Below are 18886 nucleotides of genomic sequence, written 5' to 3' on the forward strand. Positions count from 1 at the left end.
CGTCGGTTTTCACTACCAAGGTCTGCAGTGGAAGAAGAGCCATCGAGGAACAGACCGCAACCCGCAACGTCCGCCGCCGCCGCCGCGATTCACCCGAAAAACGAATCTCCCGTTTCGTGTGTCTCGGCTACACGCACGAGGCCCCGTGTGCACCCGGGGTTCGCGATCGCGGCGCTGCAGTCGTCCAGTGAGAGTTCAGTGAATAGAATCGACAACAAAAGGGGGGCAGAAAGGAGAAAAAAAGGACACGAAGATAATAAGCGTCGAGGTTGCGCGGCTTAACGACTGGGAAAAACTCGCGCACGATCAGCGCAGCGCTCTGTTATTAGCGTCCCTTTGCCCGCTGCGCGTGAACGTTGCGCGCGAACCGTTGCGCGTGGACGGTGCGCGTACGTCGCGTTGCCACGTCGCGGGAATGAGGAAATCGTAGAGAATCGAGGAGAACGAAAATAAGAGAAAGAAAGAGGATAAGTTGGGTAGAGTAACGGTCCCCGATGGCCAATTCGCGAACGCTATTGGCAATTATCGGGATCCTCTGCGCGTGCACCTGCGGCGGGCGCACAGAATGCGGAAGTCACGCGCAGATCTCGCTGCTGACGAGCGTCCACGACGATCCGTCCTGCAGGAAATTGTCGCCAAGGGGCGTTCTCATGTACGAAGCCGCGAAGCTGCTCGCCGAGACTCACAATAACAAGTCCGGCGGACACGACATCGGTAACGAGATTTCCATGCTGTTTTTTTTTGCTTTTCTCCCTCTTTTTTTTTCTTTTTATTCTCGTTACCGCGGGCAAAAACGGTGCCAAGGAAAATCGCTAGGATTCCCGTTCGTCGCGTATCGGGAATTCAAATGAATCATTAGGAATCTTCCTTGTCCATTAACGGGGGAAGATGAGTTAACCGGTTGTTTGGAGTTATCTTCGCGCGTCACGAATTAACGGGTCTTGAATGGTTAATAAATTGCTCGTATCGAATGGCTAAAGGCGTCGTTTGCACTTTATCCTCGACGATATTGCGAATTCTTTATATGTTTTTAATATTTTCTTGTCGATTATTCTGAGAAAAGAGAGATTTTTATTTATTTATCGAGCTCCCAATGTCCTCGATTCACCTCGATTAATCGCAGGTTTGAAAACAAAGGGGCAACGTTACGGAACACTCGAAAGAATAAATAGACGCGTTGAAAAAAAAAAATTAATTGGTACAATTTGCTTAATTGCAAATTCTTCAACGGTAGATGATTAGATTAATTTTAAACAATCGGTAACTGGAAAACGGTATGCAACGTGCAGACCTCGGGGTAATAATTAAGACCAATTAAACCGAAGATACGAGCAATGTTGTTAAGACCATTAGCAACATCGAGTAGAAAAATTTAATTGACAAGGACACGACGATCGTGAATAGACGGCGGATTATAACGATTCAGAATAGAAATGTTGTCATGATCGATCCTGTTCGTACGGTAATTTACTCCTACGCGCAATAAACCGCTAGAATCTCTGCTGACCTTTCTTAAGTGCAACAATGCAATCTAACGAGCGTGACGAAATTATGTTTATTTATTTTCTTAACAGGTCAACGACCTCTAACGTTACATCGTTCATCTTGGATATTAAATAGAAAAATTAATCTATCCCCGAGAAATCCCTAACCTAGCAGCTTTATCAAAGATGGTCCAAAAGGGTCGAGGTGAAATTAATTGGCAAAATTTAATAAAGAACGAATAGGGCGCGCCACATTGGGATTTTTGTTAACGTTGAGAGAAGTAATAACGTTGAAAGCTTCTGCAGTGGTTATATTAATATCCGTAGCAGGATTCGCAATATCGGGTGTACGCAAAGCATAAATCGTCTTTGAAACGTCCCTTGCAAACGATCGATTCATCCGAATTGGCAAAGACGTTGACCAAATCCACGCGCCAATGCGTTGCCTTTTAAGGTCAACGTGTGCACCAACATTTCGAGATTATTAACGAATATGGCGTGTGGCTCTGGTAAAACCAGAATTTACCACCGCGAGGGAACATGCCAAAAAGTAAAGACGTTGCGATACAAAGTTTTGTACTTCTCCAATTTTTCAATTGCACGTGCCAACTTTTGAAAGAAACCACTTTGGAAAGGGGAACTTTGTGGCGTACGATCTGGGTACTAAATTTAATTGCATCGTTGTTATAGTGCTTTTGTATTTGTAGGGGGGTCTCGAAAGAACCGAGAATTTCGATAGATACGAGATTTCTGGAGGAACAGAGATTTTTAATTGGTAGAAAGGATGGATACTAAATCAAATTTAATCGTTGTTATATTGTTTTTGTATTTGTCCGAAGGATCTCGAAAGAACCGAGAATTTCGAAAGACACGAGATTTCTGGAGGAACAGAGATTCTTAATTCGTAAATAGAGATTCGTAGACGCGATGGGTACTAAAACAAAAATTGCATCGTTATTGCATTGCTTTTGTATTTGTCCGAAGGATCTCGAAAGAACCGAGAATTTCGATAGATACGAGATTTCTCGGAGGACCAGAGATTCCTAACACTTTGACTGCCACGTGACCCATATATGGGTGACAGAACTTTTAACAGTAGAACTGTAACAATGAATTCTGAAGTTGAAATGTTGAAGAAAATAAATTTTAATAGGCTTCGTAAATTTTAATGAGCTCACGAGAGCAACTACTAGGACAACTTTTAAGTTGTGTAGTTTACAATTGCCTAAAATGAAAGTTTTGGTCCCGTAAACAATTTTAGGATTTTAGACCGGCAGTCAACGTGTTAATTCCTAAATAGAGATTCGTAGACGCGATTAAAATCGATGGTGAATGGTTCTTTTTCTATTTTACAGACATGACTGTTGTGGACACGTGCGGTAGCATAACGGGCTCGATGAAAGCGGGAATGAAGGCTCTCGTGGCGGCTGACACCAACTGTTTGCAACCGCCTTACTACTTAGGTAAACGTTTTGCACCGAGCAACTTTCAACATCGATCAGAGAATTTTCCGTGAAAATTAAGACAGCAATCTCGCGAGCGCTGCTAGCAGACAAATGGCACCATTTCTCGTCCCCGATGCGCTTCGAAGGAGAGATTCGAGTTTGGAAATCGATCGAAAACTCGAAAACTCGAAAGCTCGTATCGGAATTTCTATCGCGCAAAAGCTATTCGAAGATCGATTTGAAATGATAAACGATGCAATTTACCCCGTTATAAATGAGTCGACGTCGTGCTTAAGAATTTTAAGATTCTAAAAAAATTGTAACGTTATCGTGCTTTATGGAGTCGGTAAATATACAGGGAAAAATTGTTGAAATTCTTGCAGGAATTATTGGGCCGAGCACTGCGACGAACGCGGAAGCCGTGCATAAAATAACGTCGATTCTAAAGGTGCCGCATATCGTCAAGCACAAGTCGAACGCTCCGTTCCTTCATTATCTCGCGAAGGAATCCGATACTTATCTGGTTCAGGTAATAATCACCATACATATCGTCCGTTATACACAGCAATTTTACCCTAAAGATCGTTTGTTTTCTTTTATAACAAAAATATCGTCTATATCGTACACCAGACGTAATCAGATTAATTTTTAACGGCGAAGATCGTTTCTTTTCTTTTATAACAAAAATATCGTCTATATGGTACACCAGACGTAATCAGAGTAATTTTTAACGGTGAACCTACTCTCAGCAGGTTGCAAAGATGGCGACAACATGAACTGCAAACTTGCTTTTTCGCGCCATTTTACGTCTCGATTTGTACAGAGTCTCCCACAACTCGTGGACAGAATTAAATAATAAAAAGTTTGTTGTTGCTTCGTCAAACGTTTAACCAATTTTTGCCAGTATTATTCTATAACGCGAGGAATTTGAAGCGCGATTTTCGTGGACGTGCATTTTGTGGTCGTGAGAGTTTTATTGGCCGTAAAAAGATAACGAGATCGCCTGGAAGGGTTCATAGTTTCCGTCAGAAATTCGATGGGGTTCCAGGGTGCACTGAAGGTCGCGGAGCAACTCAAGTGGAAATCATTTACACTGGTGGCGAACGCAGACGACGATGGCGAGGACGACGCGCAGAACATCGCCAAAAAGCTAACGATGGCCGCCATTCAAAAGGGTCTCTGCGTACTGGTGCACGACAGCGAGGACGACGGTGCGTCAACCTTCTTTATCGACAGTCGTTAAAAACTATTCTTGCAACGCGAAATTAATTCTAAAATTGGTCTCTAAAAGATTCGAGTCGATTTCAAATTATGAATTATCAAAATGGATATAATTTAATCACGAACACTGTATACCTTTCTCAAAATTTTAATGGGAGATTCTAGAGGCCAAAATAAGTCAAAAATCAAGAATACCAATTTGTTGATGGAGGCTTCGTTAAAAAGTTATTAACAGTTTGTTAGTTAGTTTGTTAGTTAGGTAGTTATTTTGATAGTATATTAGTTAGTTAGATAGTTTGTGAGTTAGATAGTTAGTTTGTCAGTTAGTTAGTTTGTTTGCCAGTTAGTTAGTTTGTTTGCAGTTAGTTAGTTTGTTTGCAGTTAGTTAGTTTGTCGGTTTGTTAGTTAGTTTGCAGTTAGTAAGTTAGTTTTTTCAGCTAGTTAGTTAGTTTGTTTGTCAGTTAGTTAGTTAGTTTGAATTAAATTAGTTAGTTTGTCAATTAGTTAGTTAATTTGTCAATTAGTTAGTTAGTTAGTTTGTCAATTAGTTAGTTAGTTTTTCAGTTAGTTTGTTAGTTTGTTAACGTTTAAAGTTGCGCCTGTAGATAGGCAGCCTGCGCGCAGCTGCGCGCGCATAGTGGTTCTCACTCAGCGCGAGAAGCTCTGCTCGGTGAGAGCCACTAGCAGCTGTTCTCTCGAGAAAATGTATTCGTAGAACGTAAAAATGAAATTATCCTCGATCGTTTTCAGATTTGACGACACACATAGTGCATGTCGGCAAACCTGAAGACGGATTCTTCGGCAAACCCTCGAACTCCACCGTTCTGGTCCTCAGCGAGGGACGCCTCGAGGAACACTTGAAACACGTGAACTCGTCGAACACTATACTGCTCCTAGAGGATTCCAGGTAACCCCAATATCAATACCAGTATAAATTAATTTTCTATTCGATATCATCTCCGTTCAAATTGGTTCAATTTCCACTTCGAGGACGAGGACCAAATATAAAATATTATCCATCCCAACTTGCCGCCATTTTTACGATTCTTACTCGCTGAATCGAACTGGCACAATTTTACAAAACTGTGCACCACTTGAAGTAAGATTTATTATAATTAGCTCCCGTTTCATCGATTCTGTTAATAAAACTATGAATTAGCATAAAGATACGCGGTCTAGTAATTAGAAACAAACAAGAGCCGTTGTCCTACTTATGTTTTTTAGTTTCCGTCGTCCTCCGTTTTGCTCCGTGGCGTTGGTGTCGACCGGTACAAGGTCCGTCGCTTGTTAAATATTTTTTTTTTTATTCCTTTCGTGGACTTTGTTACATTGAAAATTCCCGATCGCGTTATCGTTTATATAATAGTAACGCCAGTCCGTGCTCCTTCGCCTTATATATTTTCTTAATGTTTAAACGGCGATACGCGTGGGATGGTATTCTACCATCCGGAGGAGAAGGAAAATATAGCGGAATTGGGAGCAAGGATGTAATTCAATTGCAATGGGAGTTCGAAATCGCCACGTTCGCGCGATAAACGTACATTTATTAAAAACATAACTGCAAGATCTTCGCTCCTAAATTGGTTAGAGAATCGTTCGAGGGAACTAAAATAATTTCTAAGAGGTTAGGTTGGCTCGTAAAAATATAATTATTATTATCCTAGGAAAAGATTAATATTTGGCAGACATTTTGGCTTTAAAGGATAAACGTGGTACAGAGATACAATATTTACAGGCAAGATCTTGGATCGCTCCTAAATTGGTCAGAGAATCGTTCGAGGGAACTAAAATAATTTCTAAGAGGTTAGGTTGGCTCGTAAAAATATAATTATTATTATCTTAGGAAAAGATTAATATTTGGAGGACATTTTGTGGTATAGTGATGGAATATTTGCAACCAAACGATATCTGATGCACTGTTTTTTGAGGCGAAGGTCTCAGATGAACCAAGATGGCGGCGGTCTTGATACTTCTATCGAGTGTTTAACCTACTTAACGCGTTTGATAATATTGTATATTTTCTTCCAAAGTAATTTGAGTAATGATTTAGTCATGTCGTGGGATACAGGCTACACGATCATCGATTAAGAAAAGAAAAGTACGGGCTGACGTAAGCCGAGTGTCGCTGATTAAATTGGTCCCGAAGGATTAATCGTTTAATCGCGATGACGATACGCGATCGGTAGCGATGTTCGCAAATCACTTTGGACAGTGGATCGTTACGTAAGAATCGTCTATTAATACGGTGGAAGTCCTATTATATCCGGTCGATTAACGCGTGAATCACGTCGCTTTAAAATCAGAACTTTTCACGAAGGAATCGCGCAGACGTAACAAACGTTCGGATGTAAGTTTCAGGAAGCTGTCTTGGACGAAAAAATGAAAAAAACACGATCAACGACGAATCGAAACCGATGGAATCGGGGATTTCCTGTTCGCGATTCGACATGATCTTTTCCATTTTTTTTCGTTTTTTTCCATGCAAATCGGAAAGTTTACGCGCGCAACAATGTGATGCAAAGTAACGACGGCTCTCGTTGTTCTCTCGAGCATTGTAAATATCGCGACCAAGGCCATTCTAGATCGTTTTATGCAAAAACTTTCGAGTTCTTTGCACGGATCGGCAGAACGGATATTTTCGAAAAAAAAATCCAATCAATGAGAGCGTAACGTTTAACAAAAGCATAAAACAGTCGATTCCATAATGCACGCCTCGTAAAGCGGAGAATTATGATCGCGGGAGAATGGGAGTGCTGATTCCGTAATTACGCGATAACTAAAGGGTAAATGGCGAACGATGGAAATCGCGATTTGCTAACAAATTCTTCCCAATTTTGGGAAGGGGGGTTAAAAATTACTTGTTTCGCCATTTGCGATCACTACTTTTAATCGGTGGATTTTAACGTAAATAACATTTTAGGTGAGAACCACTAGCATCTATTCGCAGGTTGCCATCTTACAGGGGCAACTTTAAACGTTAATAGTTTTTTAACGAAGCCTCGATCGACAAATTGGTATTCTTGATTTCCGTCTGATTTTGGCCCCTGGAATCTTCCATTTAAATTTGGAAGAGGTGGTTAAAGAACCTATGGAGATATACTATGAATTGTAGAGGCTTAACCCCTTAAGGGGTCTGGTACCTCTAGCGGTATGGAAAACGAGGCATTTTGTTAAGCATCACTGAAGATAAAGTAAGCATTCAATTATCCTGAAACTTTGCACCGTATTTAGGTATAACAAATGTTGAAAAAAACCGTTGGTAATGTTTAAAAAATATTTATAATTAAGCCTACGCAGCGCCATGTTCCCGAGCCACTTCTTGTTTCGATGCCCGGCTGGTGTGCAGGATTGTGGTAAAATGGTTGTTACGTACAACAAAAACCGAAATATTCCATTAACTATGATAAATGTCCTAGGCATTGACGACGAGACATTTCAATTTCTATAAAAATGAACAATGTGGCAGATATTTGAAACTTGAAATCGAATTTTAACACAAAAACCAGTTCTTATTACGAATATTTTGCAGAATTGTTTGACGATTTTGAAAAAAACGGATCGCCAATGCCTAATGAATATAATAGTAAAGATAACTGTAAATTCTCAAAGCAATTGATTAATTAGAACTGGAGTAATGCTGCACACCGTTTTGCAAAACATAGTTCCGAGGAAAATGCCTTTAACGCGCTACAGGGTGCAGATACACGTCATCGTTTGGGGCTCTAAATTTTCAGCAAAAACATCGTTCCGACACTGAGACCTTTCGCATAATGTTTTTAAGGCTTCAAACTATTATTTAAGCCAATAAAAAAAAATTCGAATTTTTCAATATTCTAGAGATACCAGACCCCTTAAACGTTAACAAATTCTTCCCAATTTTCGATCTTAACGCTAGATTTGTCGATTGGAGGTGTTTAAAAATTACTTGTTTCGCCATTTGCGATCACTACTTTCCGTAATAATTGTTTCAAATAACTTTTAATCAGTGGATTTTGATGTAAACGACATTTTAGGTGAGAACCACTAGCAGCTATTCGCAGGTTGCCATCTTACCAGGCGCAACTTTAAACGTTAATAGTTTTTTAACGAAGCCTCGATCGACAAATTGGTATTCTTGATTTTCGTCTGATTTTGGCCCCTGGAATCTTCCATTTAAATTTGGAAGAGGTGGTTAAAGAACCTATAGAGATATACTATGAATTGTAGAGGCTTAACCCCTCAACGTCCATGCTCGAGTCTGACTGCTTTGAAAAACGATATTTGTTTCATCCAATGGTTTAAGGGATGATAATATTTGTTTTCCTTCAAATTATACGTTGAATGCAACATTGTAATTAACAAAAACCGCATTTTTAGAAAGAAATCCAATAATGAAAACTGATCGTTCTTGGTTAACCCGAAAAATATGAGCGTTGAGGGGTTAAAAAAGACACAGAGATCGAGCTTTTCTATTCTCTCTCGTAGCAGAACTAGACTAATGCGTTACGACAGTCGAGCAACATCACGGTTTGCACATTATGCGATTTACCTACTTTGATACCTAAATCTGATAAAAATCGAACCGCCACGCTTCGCCAGTTCCGATTTTGATCAAATTTCGCATACCAGTTGCGCTCACGCTCGTATTCCCACACTATAATATACTACAAACTCGAAAAAGATGCTTCTCGCGAATTTTTTCTCATTCATTTTCCATCGAACGTTATTTATTGCACTTTTTCTTTCATTTATAGGGAATCCCATATATCAGAGTCCGTTTTTTATTAACGCTTGAATTAACTTTTAAAATCTGGGTGCAACCGTTGTTGGAATGTTTGAAATTTCCATTTTAATTTCCATTTTGCTTTTCTTCTTGTATACACTGTTTTACACAACATGGAAATGTTTAAAACCACAGAATATAGTTATCTATTAAAGGGAATACAAAAATTCAAAGTATAAGTTGCCTTTTCACGCGAAAAACGCCGAAAAAATCGGTTTTTCATTTCTGCTACTACGGCGCACCCTGCCAAAAAATCTGAAAAAATTCAGGGACATAACCAATGACAATATGCATTTACAGTAATTATATAAATCTAGTGTCTCGGAAGCTTCAATACGAAATCGGTATTTTTCTGCGTTTTTTTGCGTTTTTAATTTCTCACACCTAGGATTTGAAAACGAAAAATCGGAAAAAATTCTCAAACACGTATCTCAATAGTCGCAATGCACCAGATTTTTTTCATAATTTTCATACTCGATTAAATAGGGGAAATAGGCACAAATTCGCTAATCCGAATTTTCCCAATAACTACCCTTCCGAACATGATAGAGGGTTCAAATTTGGTACAGAAAGTTTTTTTCTGATGCTCTATCGATGGATCCATCGTATGTCAAATTTGGTTCAAGGGCACATTTGACCCCCTTATTCGGCTATATGTACCCTTTAGAAAACTTAATTTCATTAGGTCCGCGCCGTGTTATACGTTCCGGTTGATTTGACGGAGCTATTATTCCGCGGCTGACTAATGATGCAGTCGTGCGTGAAACAACCGATACCTGTACGTGGAAAAATGATTAGCGACTACCTGGCTCGTTCCTTGAATATGCAACGAAGCCACGATTATGTATCGGGATCAAATAAAACATAAGCGCGGGTTTCCAGCGTTGTCTCGCGACCGACAAAACGTGACGATTTATTAAGCGTTTGTTTTACTCCGGCTATAAACCGATCACATATATTCCTATCAATCAGAACACATAGATTTTCCAGGATACATACTAATTTCACACCACGCTAAATACTAATTCTAAATGATTCATTGTCGAGAGTTAATCGATCGAAAACTCGATAGTGTGCGACCTACAAAGAACGACTACAAATGTGTTAATCGATACGTTTCGAGAAATGAGAAAAACGTATGTGATACATCGTTCGTTTTGTATTCGTATTAACGAGCCATTCAGAGTTTAATATTTCTATGCTTTCATTCACAATTTTCTGGAACTATATTGATTATTTGGTTCCCCTGTAATATATTGTTATGTGACCCAGGATGTTATATCATTTTATCTAAACTTCTTATGGAGCTCCTGATGACGTCGATATGAACGCGATGAAATATGGATCGACGTCCCTGTTTCTTCAGATTTTTTATTAGACTCTATTTATCACATTTTTGACAAAATTTATCAAATTTATCTACTCTCATAGTACTTGCTAAACACACTTAAAATGTTATTTAATTAATCAATGTTTAGAACAAATTACAAAATCAGATTTTTTATTAGATTCTATTTATCTCATTTTTGACAAAATTTGTAAAATTTATCTACTCTCATAGTACTTGCTAAACACACTTAAAATGTTATTTAATTGATCAACGTTTAGAGCAAATTACAAAATCAGATTTTTTATTAGATTCTATTTATCTCATTTTTGACAAAATTTATCAAATTTATCTACTCTCATAGTACTTGCTAAACACACTTAAAATGTTATTTAATTGATCAACGTTTAGAGCAAATTACAAAATCAGATTTTTTATTAGATTCTATTTATCTCATTTTTGACCAAATTTATCAAATTTATCTACTCTCATAGTACTTGCTAAACACACTTAAAATGTTATTTAATTAATCAATGTTTAGAACAAATTACAAAATCAGATTTTTTATTAGATTCTATTTATCTCATTTTTGACAAAATTTATCAAATTTATCTACTCTCATAGTACTTGCTAAACACACTTAAAATGTTATTTAATTAATCAATGTTTAGAACAAATTACAAAATCAGATTTTTTATTAGATTCTATTTATCTCATTTTTGACAAAATTTGTAAAATTTATCTACTCTCATAGTACTTGCTAAACACACTTAAAATGTTATTTAATTAATCAATGTTTAGAACAAATTACAAAATCAGATTTTTTATTACATTCTATTTATCTCATTTTTGACCAAATTTATCAAATTTATCTACTCTCATAGTACTTGCTAAACACACTTAAAATGTTATTTAATTAATCAACGTTTAGAGCAAATTACAAAATCAGATTTTTTATTAGATTCTATTTATCTCATTTTTGACCAAATTTATCATCTACTCTCATAGTACTTGCTAAACACACTTAAAATGTTATTTAATTGATCAACGTTTAGAGCAAATTACAAAATCAGATTTTTTATTAGATTCTATTTATCTCATTTTTGACCAAAATCAAATTTATCTATTCTCATAGTACTTGTTAAATACACTTAAAATGTTATTTAATTGATCAACGTTTAGAGCAAATTACAAAATCAGATTTTTTATTAGATTCTATTTATCTCATTTTTGACCAAATTTATCAAATTTATCTACTCTCATAGTACTTGCTAAACACACTTAAAATGTTATTTAATTGATCAACGTTTAGAGCAAATTACAAAATCAGATTTTTTATTAGATTCTATTTATCTCATTTTTGACCAAATTTATCAAATTTATCTACTCTCATTGTACTTTCTAGACACACTTAAATTGTTATTTAATTAATCAACGTTTTGAACAAATTACAAAATCAGATTTTTTATTAGATTCTATTTATCTCATTTTTGACAAAATTTATCAAATTTATCTACTCTCATAATACTTGCTAAATACACTTAAAATGTTATTTAATTGATCAACGTTTAGAGCAAATTACAAAATCAGATTTTTAGAAAAAAATTTTAAAATTTGCAAGACCTCCAAAATACCCCATAAACGTAGGATTAAAATAGCGAAAAGAAGACCAAAAATAACTTTTTTTAAAGACCAACACGATTCATTGCAGAATATTTTAATTAATCTACTGAGAATAAACGTCTCCAAGGATAATAATTTTTGCTTCAACATCCACCCGTTGAACCGCGGATCGTTGACAAAAGACGTATAATCGTATTTCACCGTGAAACACGTTTTAAATAGAAAAAAGAAGGAAAAAACAATTGAAAAAATGGCATCTTTCATATTCACGCTGGTCTGCCAATACTGGTTACGTTCGCGTGTTGCATCTAATCGCCCGTGTTTAAATTCAATCTATGTAATCATTAAACACGCCGATTACTATTCATGAAAACAGATTTAAACGTGTAATTATCATCTCTTGCATATAATGCTGTATCGTGATAGAAATACCACTGTTTATGCACGCAAACGATACACGCAATTACCGAGTTCATTAACACATCCCCGCCGTTCCATTATTCCATTAACAAACCGCTACAATTGAAAAACCGCGCGTTCCAATATCGTTTTCTAGCTCGAATCACGGATATAGAAACATTTTAATAAATAAAAATATATTCTCGATTATTCATTTTGCCTTGACCTCGAAACATTTTAAACATATTAAAATTTACGAATATAATTTAGTTTTCGCCAATATTACAATTTAAATATCAATTTGTATCAAGATTTTACGCATGACGGATATAGTCGTCACGACACAAAATTCTGCCACATCTGCATGACGGATATAGCCGTCAAACACACTTAACTGGTTAAGTATAATTTGTTTTTACCTTCGAAGAAGATATTTAGATTTTATCGTTCGAGGTTAAATAATATTACCAGTTACAAATTGAGCTCCATGATATCTCTATTGTACGATCTTTCTTCTCTTATGATGTTTTTTTAATTCGCGCTACGTTGGATCGCAATCTTTTATTATTCTTACCGCCTCTTGGAAGCCACTTGTTCCTCGAAAAATGGAGCTCGATCTTTTCGATCTCTCGTAATATTTATGATTCTAGAAATTTATCATCACACTTCTATTAATTTTTACTAGAAATATAAGAAATTTTTTAATAGCCACTTTTTAGAAATTTATATTTTATTGTATTCACAATATGACGTAAGAGAATTTTAATTTATCATCACACTTCTATTAATTTTTACTAGAAACATAAAAAATTTTTTTATAGCCTCTTTTTAGAAATTTATATTTTATTATATTCACAATACGACTTAAGAACATTTTAATAATGTGAAATATCCTTTAAAAAGAACGTATCTATACTAATGGAAGGTAGATCGAGCGCTTGCGAGAGAGTAAAGAGCGTGGCCCTCTGGTGGCGAGTACGAGAAGCGATGGACCCCAATTTTTGCACATTTACCGTTGTTTTTTCACCATTATACGCTTTATTGAGTATCTATCGTTTGAATTTCTTTAAAAATTTGTCCTCCAAAGGGTTAACGAGTTCTAAATTTTCGTTTAGAAACGAATTCGCGGGACTGGAGGCGAGAGTGGAGAAATCTAAATGGTGGTCGGGCAAGGACAGCGGAGAGTACGACGCGGAGGAGCTGAGGGAGGTCAGGTGGCTCGAAGACGCGATAAAAATCTACGCGAAAGCATTGGAGACACTGTGGTAAACACGATAGTTTCGATAGTCGTTGATCATTCGCGTAGAAAGTTACATGAAGGGTGTAACGCGTGAACTATACGATCGTGGAATTACCATCGTTTAAAAATTACACTCGCTGAAATTAATTGCGGCGATAAATTGATTCGCGGAGACGCTCGACGGTATACTAATTGCCTCGATTACCGCGGTTTCGAATACAAATCGCGGTGCTTGTCGGGTACTTTTTACGATACACATTACGAAACGATTATATTAATTCGCGACGGGCTCGTTACAATCAGATTAATTGACCGTCATTGTAACAATTTGCAAACTTAAAATCAATCAATTAACCCCGTGGGTTAACGTGCTCGAAATTGTAAGTTCCAACTGGATTTTTTGAACATTTTTTCTGGAACCAAGTAATTTGTAAAAAAAAATAGTGGAGATTTTAATTTTTGTGCAAGAATGAGAAGTTGAACGAAACGTGTGCAATTCTTTACGAAACGCATTCGAAGTATGGATAAATGGCGTTAGTTGACTAGTTCAGAATTCCGCGCACGTTCGCCGAACGTGTTTTTAAATATTACAAAAGTCGGAACCGTTACGTGCATCGTATCCCGATCGAGTAAATTCGTTATTCCATCTACCCTGATTAGCAAGAAAAAAAAGTGCAAGAACCAGGTGAACGCCGTGGATTGGAACAACGTCCTGTCGAACGTCCTGGCGGATTACGCAAAGGAATCGCAATCGACACCCATGTCCCTCGAGCTATCGATGAAAGTAAAGGCCGCGGAGTTGCAGACACTCGGCTTTTTGGTCGTCCATAAAAACAAAGTGTCGTTGCATTGGGGCAACGAGAAGTCCGAGGAGAAGGACGACGACGACGACGACGACGATGACGACGATGACGACGACGATGACGACGACGACGACGAGAAACCCGCCAAGAACGAAATGCCAGCAGCCTTTAAGAAGCTGATTGGCAAGGAAAAGGGTACGCGAACTGGTTGTGCTACCACCGCCAAGGAGATAAAGTTGCTCCACGAGGAGGACGACGAGGCAGCGCAGGTCCTCGTCTCCGAGATGGACGACAACGAATGGTGGACTATGGTCGGTAAAATCAATTTTTAATCGCGAGAGTAGTGTTACCGACCGCGACTGACGCGTTTCACTCGGGGGAATTGGGGTGGCGCTTCGATCGCTCCGCCCATCCCCACTTTCACCGCCTTGGCGGCCAATAGAGACGATGGGATCGATAGTAGGGGGGATCCACGCGCCAATTGGGCCCGCATTCCTTTCACTAGCCAACTTCTCGCGAGCACACAGTACCCTGAACGGAGTATTCGCTTATTTTAACTTGAAATCTTTGGAATCAAAAAGGGGAAACGCTAAACACTGAGTATTATACTATTGAGAAACGAGACGGTGGCACTTTATGGGTTCTTGATCATCATTATGTAATCTAATGTGCCAACATCTCGTCTTCCACTAGTAGACTGATGAGATTTTTTTAAATTCGAGAGATATTTACCTTTGAGGAGCTTGGTAATGTCAACGAAACTATGAGATTTTTTAGAACCTTCTCGTTCATTAAAATTAATTTGTGAACTGATAATTTTTGTTATAAATTACGACAGGTTGGCACGGTGAGCGGCGTGGGTATCGCGATGTTCGTCGTCGGTATTTTGGCGGTTTACGTGGTCTACACGAACATCCGGGGCCCAGTGGCGCCGAAAAACGCTCGAATCGAACGTGACACGAGCCTGAGACGAGTGGGCAGCGACAGAGAAACGCCTGTACGCATTCCAAGGCACGCTCGTACTTTGCAGAGGAGGGATAGCAACAGAAGCATCAGGAGCACCATATCGGAGAAGAGCGTCTGAAGATCGATTATGGGAATGTTCGAGCAAGTTTGGAACGGTTCGAGTCGGTTCGATTCGGTTCGATTCGAGTGGATTCGAATCGATTCGTTTCGAATTCGTTAGAAGCGCTTCGATTCGGATCGATTTGGACGAGCGCGGACCAGTTTGGACTTGTTTGCTTCGGTTTGATCGCGTTGGATCTATTTTTGGAGGTCACTGGCACTTCGATTGGTTCGAATTGGTTCGTATTCGATTGGTTTGGTTGAAACTGGCACGATTCGAATCGGTTTTGGTTAATTTTGCTTAGTTTTGATGTGTTTACCATCGACTCGGTTCGAGTTCCAGATTGTTTGGTTCCATATGAATTGGTTTGATTCGAATCTGTTCAATTTTAAACGAATCTGACGTAGTTCGAACCGATTCGGATCGATTTGGACGAGCGTGAACTAGTTTGGACTTGTTTGCTTCGGTTTGATCGCGTTGGATCAATTTTTGGCGGTCACTGGCACTTCGATTGGTTCGAATTGATTCGTATTCGATTGTTTTGATTGAAACTGGTACGATTCGAATCGATTTTGGTTAATTTTGCTTAGTTTCGATGCGTTTACGATCGACTTGGTTCTAGTTTCTTTGATTCTGTTTAATTTTAAACGAATCTGACGCAGTTCGAACCGATTCGAATCGGTTCAAATTGGTTCCTTTCGATTCGAATCGGTTCAAATTGGTTCCTTTCGATTCGAATCGGTTTTGTTTACTTTCCCTTAGTTTTTATGCGTTTACGATCGACTCGGTTCTAGTTTGTGAGATTCTGTTTAATTTTAAACAAATCTGACGTAGTTCGAACCGATTCGGACCGGTTCAAATTGGTTCTTTTCGATTTGAATCGGTTTTGTTTACTTTTCCTTAGTTCTGATGCGTTTACGATCGACTCAGTTCTACTTTGTTCGATTTTGTTTAATTTTAAACGAATCTGACGCAGTTCGAACCGATTCGAATCGGTTCAAATTGTCTCCTTTCGGTTCAAATCGATCCAATTTGGTTTCAACTGTCCCGAATCCAATTAAATTCGATCCGATCGCATTAATATTTTATTTACGCTTTCGGAACCCGTTTCTGGTCGATTCGATCGGTTTCGAACAAACATTCGAGTATTTCTCGTTGGTGTCTCGAATCTGTCGAAGCTTTCGATCGTGTCGACCGTCTTTTCTGCGAAAATTCTAGTCAAGAAATCGCGAGAACACCCTCGAAATGAAATGTAAATATTAATTCTCTGGTTTCTCTCTCTCTCTGTTTCGATTCTCGCGATTTCGTCCATGAAAATCAAAAATGGTACACGTACTGGTGTGATATACACAGTTCTGTGCATAGGTAGGTATAAATCTTTGAAAAATAATTCGCACTTTAAACGTTCCTCCGCAAAGAATCTTTCTGAAAAATTTCTAAAAAAAAAAACCAACCAAAAAAAAAAAACAAATGTTAAATGTACTTTTAATTCCGTTGGCGACCGGAAACACTGTGTTTACGAACTTTAAGTGTACGACATTCTGTAATAAACTCAATAAACGCTACCCAGATGAACTCGTGTCTTTTGTAGCGAGGTTTGACGAATGGTGGCTCGATATCTGATAAATTCCGCGCGAAACGTTTGCTCGAAGTAAGCTTGTACGGTAGCGTATCGACAAACGTACAATTTGTAAACGAGTTTACACCGTCCATTATGCATAATGTATGCGCATAATGGGTGCGGATTATCAAAGCACGCGCAACTCGTCGCACAGCATGTCCCGTTCCCGTTTTCGCCATTTCTTCCTACGATTCGAAACACAGCCTCTGCTCTACATATCAAGGATAATATAGAATCTTTTTTCAGGGCCAAAATAGATCTCAAAATATCGACTTTCTTTGTAAAATTTAAAAAAAAAACGATAATTAAGAATATCATTTACATCGAAATTTGCGCGAATAAAATTGTCTGAGATACCAAGTTTGGTGCTTAAGATTTTGTAGAAAATTTGGGAGAGTTATTTCATGAAATTGACTCATCGCGTTTCACGAGAAAAATTGTTATTCTGGAGCCAAAGTATTCTATGGGATTTTTTGGGGAATCAAAATTTTATGTCCCCCCAAAAAACACTGGTGAGTAATTTTATTTAGATTTCCTTATTATGGAATTCCTGGAATGGTCGTCTCTTTTATGGGATCTCTAAAAATTGGGAAACGAAGGTTACCAGCGGTGAATTATTTCGTAAACTCGTGGCCTCTCGTTTCGCGGAAGAAACGTAGAAAAACAGGCAAAAGGCAACGAACTGTTTACGACCAAGGATACGGAGGGACGATGAGGATGGGATTTCTAGGGACGACCTTGGGCTTTCTTTTTAATTTTCGAGATTATCAGCCGCGAAACGAGACGCGAACGCGACACTTCCGGCAACGAGGAAGCAGGGTAAAGTTGCCGCGGATGTGATGAATTAAGATTGTAAAATAGGGTTATGCCCAGCGAGGAGAGACGGACAGATACCAACTATTGTTCTCACCACTTGACCCAATCAGACGTTCAATCAAGGTTATGTAACACGCAAAATACTCCATCGGCGACGATCGCTGCCGCGTCAACACCACGCAGATAACGAGGAAGGGGAAATTACGATAAAAAAAAGAACAAAATTGCACAGAAATTATTCCGACAAACATAATAAAAACGACATTCTTGGCGTTTTCAAATGCTTTGGGAAAAACTCTACATGACGCCATCTTGATTTCGAGTACACTTCCTAAAAGAAAAAACTCCATTTTGGGGTCCAGTATTTACAAACTCAAACTCACACGCGGAAATCGAAACAGAATTTATAACTTTCGATCTGATATTTTTTCTTTCGAAACGATCGATTTATTTTACGAGAAAAATAACGTCTCAATTTTGACTAATTTCTTTAACTTTCAGCCCCAAAACGAAACAGAATTTACAACTTTTGACCTGATATTTTCTTTCGAAATGATCGATTTATTTTACGAGAAAAATAACGTCTCAATTTTGACTAACTTTTGCTGACTTTCAGACCCAAAAAGACACAGAATTTACAACTTTCGACCTGATATTTTCTTTCGAAACGATCGACTTATTTTACGAGAAAAATAACGTCTCAATTTTGACTACACTCTTTAACTTTCAGACCCAAAAATGAAGGCTTGTTTACAACTCGTTTGAATATATTTTTCAAGGCGTATTTCGTTATGAAAACCCTGATGAGCGTCTTAATATTAATTTCGACAATTTTCCCCATTTCAAGCAGCTAAATTTATCGAATGAACTTCGATTTGAGAATTTTTCAAGATGAAATAAATAAATCCCCCTTACATGGTCCCAATATATATGAATTAAAATTGAATTTATTGAATATAAATTAAATTTATCGAATGGACTTCGATCTGAAAATTTTTCGAAGTGAAATAAATAAATTCCCCTTACATGGTCCCAATATATATAAATTAAAATTGAATTTATTGAACATAAATTAAAAT

The 18886-nt window shown here is 37.9% G+C and overlaps 1 protein-coding gene across 1 annotated transcript; it reads left to right on the forward strand.

The window, feature by feature from the left end:
- Positions 1-30: 30 nt before the first annotated feature.
- Positions 31-16945, forward strand: LOC122395346. Its single transcript, XM_043392831.1, has 8 exons — positions 31-714; positions 2840-2947; positions 3313-3458; positions 3978-4140; positions 4901-5057; positions 13377-13526; positions 14162-14615; positions 15143-16945. Exons 1-8 carry the CDS (start codon positions 495-497, stop codon positions 15386-15388), a joined length of 1644 nt encoding a protein of 547 aa, XP_043248766.1. The 5' UTR covers positions 31-494; the 3' UTR covers positions 15389-16945.
- Positions 16946-18886: the final 1941 nt, after the last annotated feature.

The sequence above is a fragment of the Colletes gigas genome, unplaced genomic scaffold (assembly GCF_013123115.1).
Source record: "Colletes gigas isolate AHSC1104 unplaced genomic scaffold, ASM1312311v1 Colletes_gigas_Sc00005, whole genome shotgun sequence".
NCBI classification, from domain to species: Eukaryota; Metazoa; Arthropoda; class Insecta; order Hymenoptera; family Colletidae; genus Colletes; species Colletes gigas.

Bases quoted from the DNA above. Each gene is read 5' to 3' on its own strand.
- LOC122395346 (XM_043392831.1), top strand. From the start codon at position 495: ATGGCCAATTCGCGAACGCTATTGGCAATTATCGGGATCCTCTGCGCG. The intron at 2,948-3,312 runs GTAAACGTTTTG...AAATTCTTGCAG, and splicing joins GCAACCGCCTTACTACTTAG to GAATTATTGGGCCGAGCACT. The intron at 4,141-4,900 runs GTGCGTCAACCT...GATCGTTTTCAG, and splicing joins GCACGACAGCGAGGACGACG to ATTTGACGACACACATAGTG.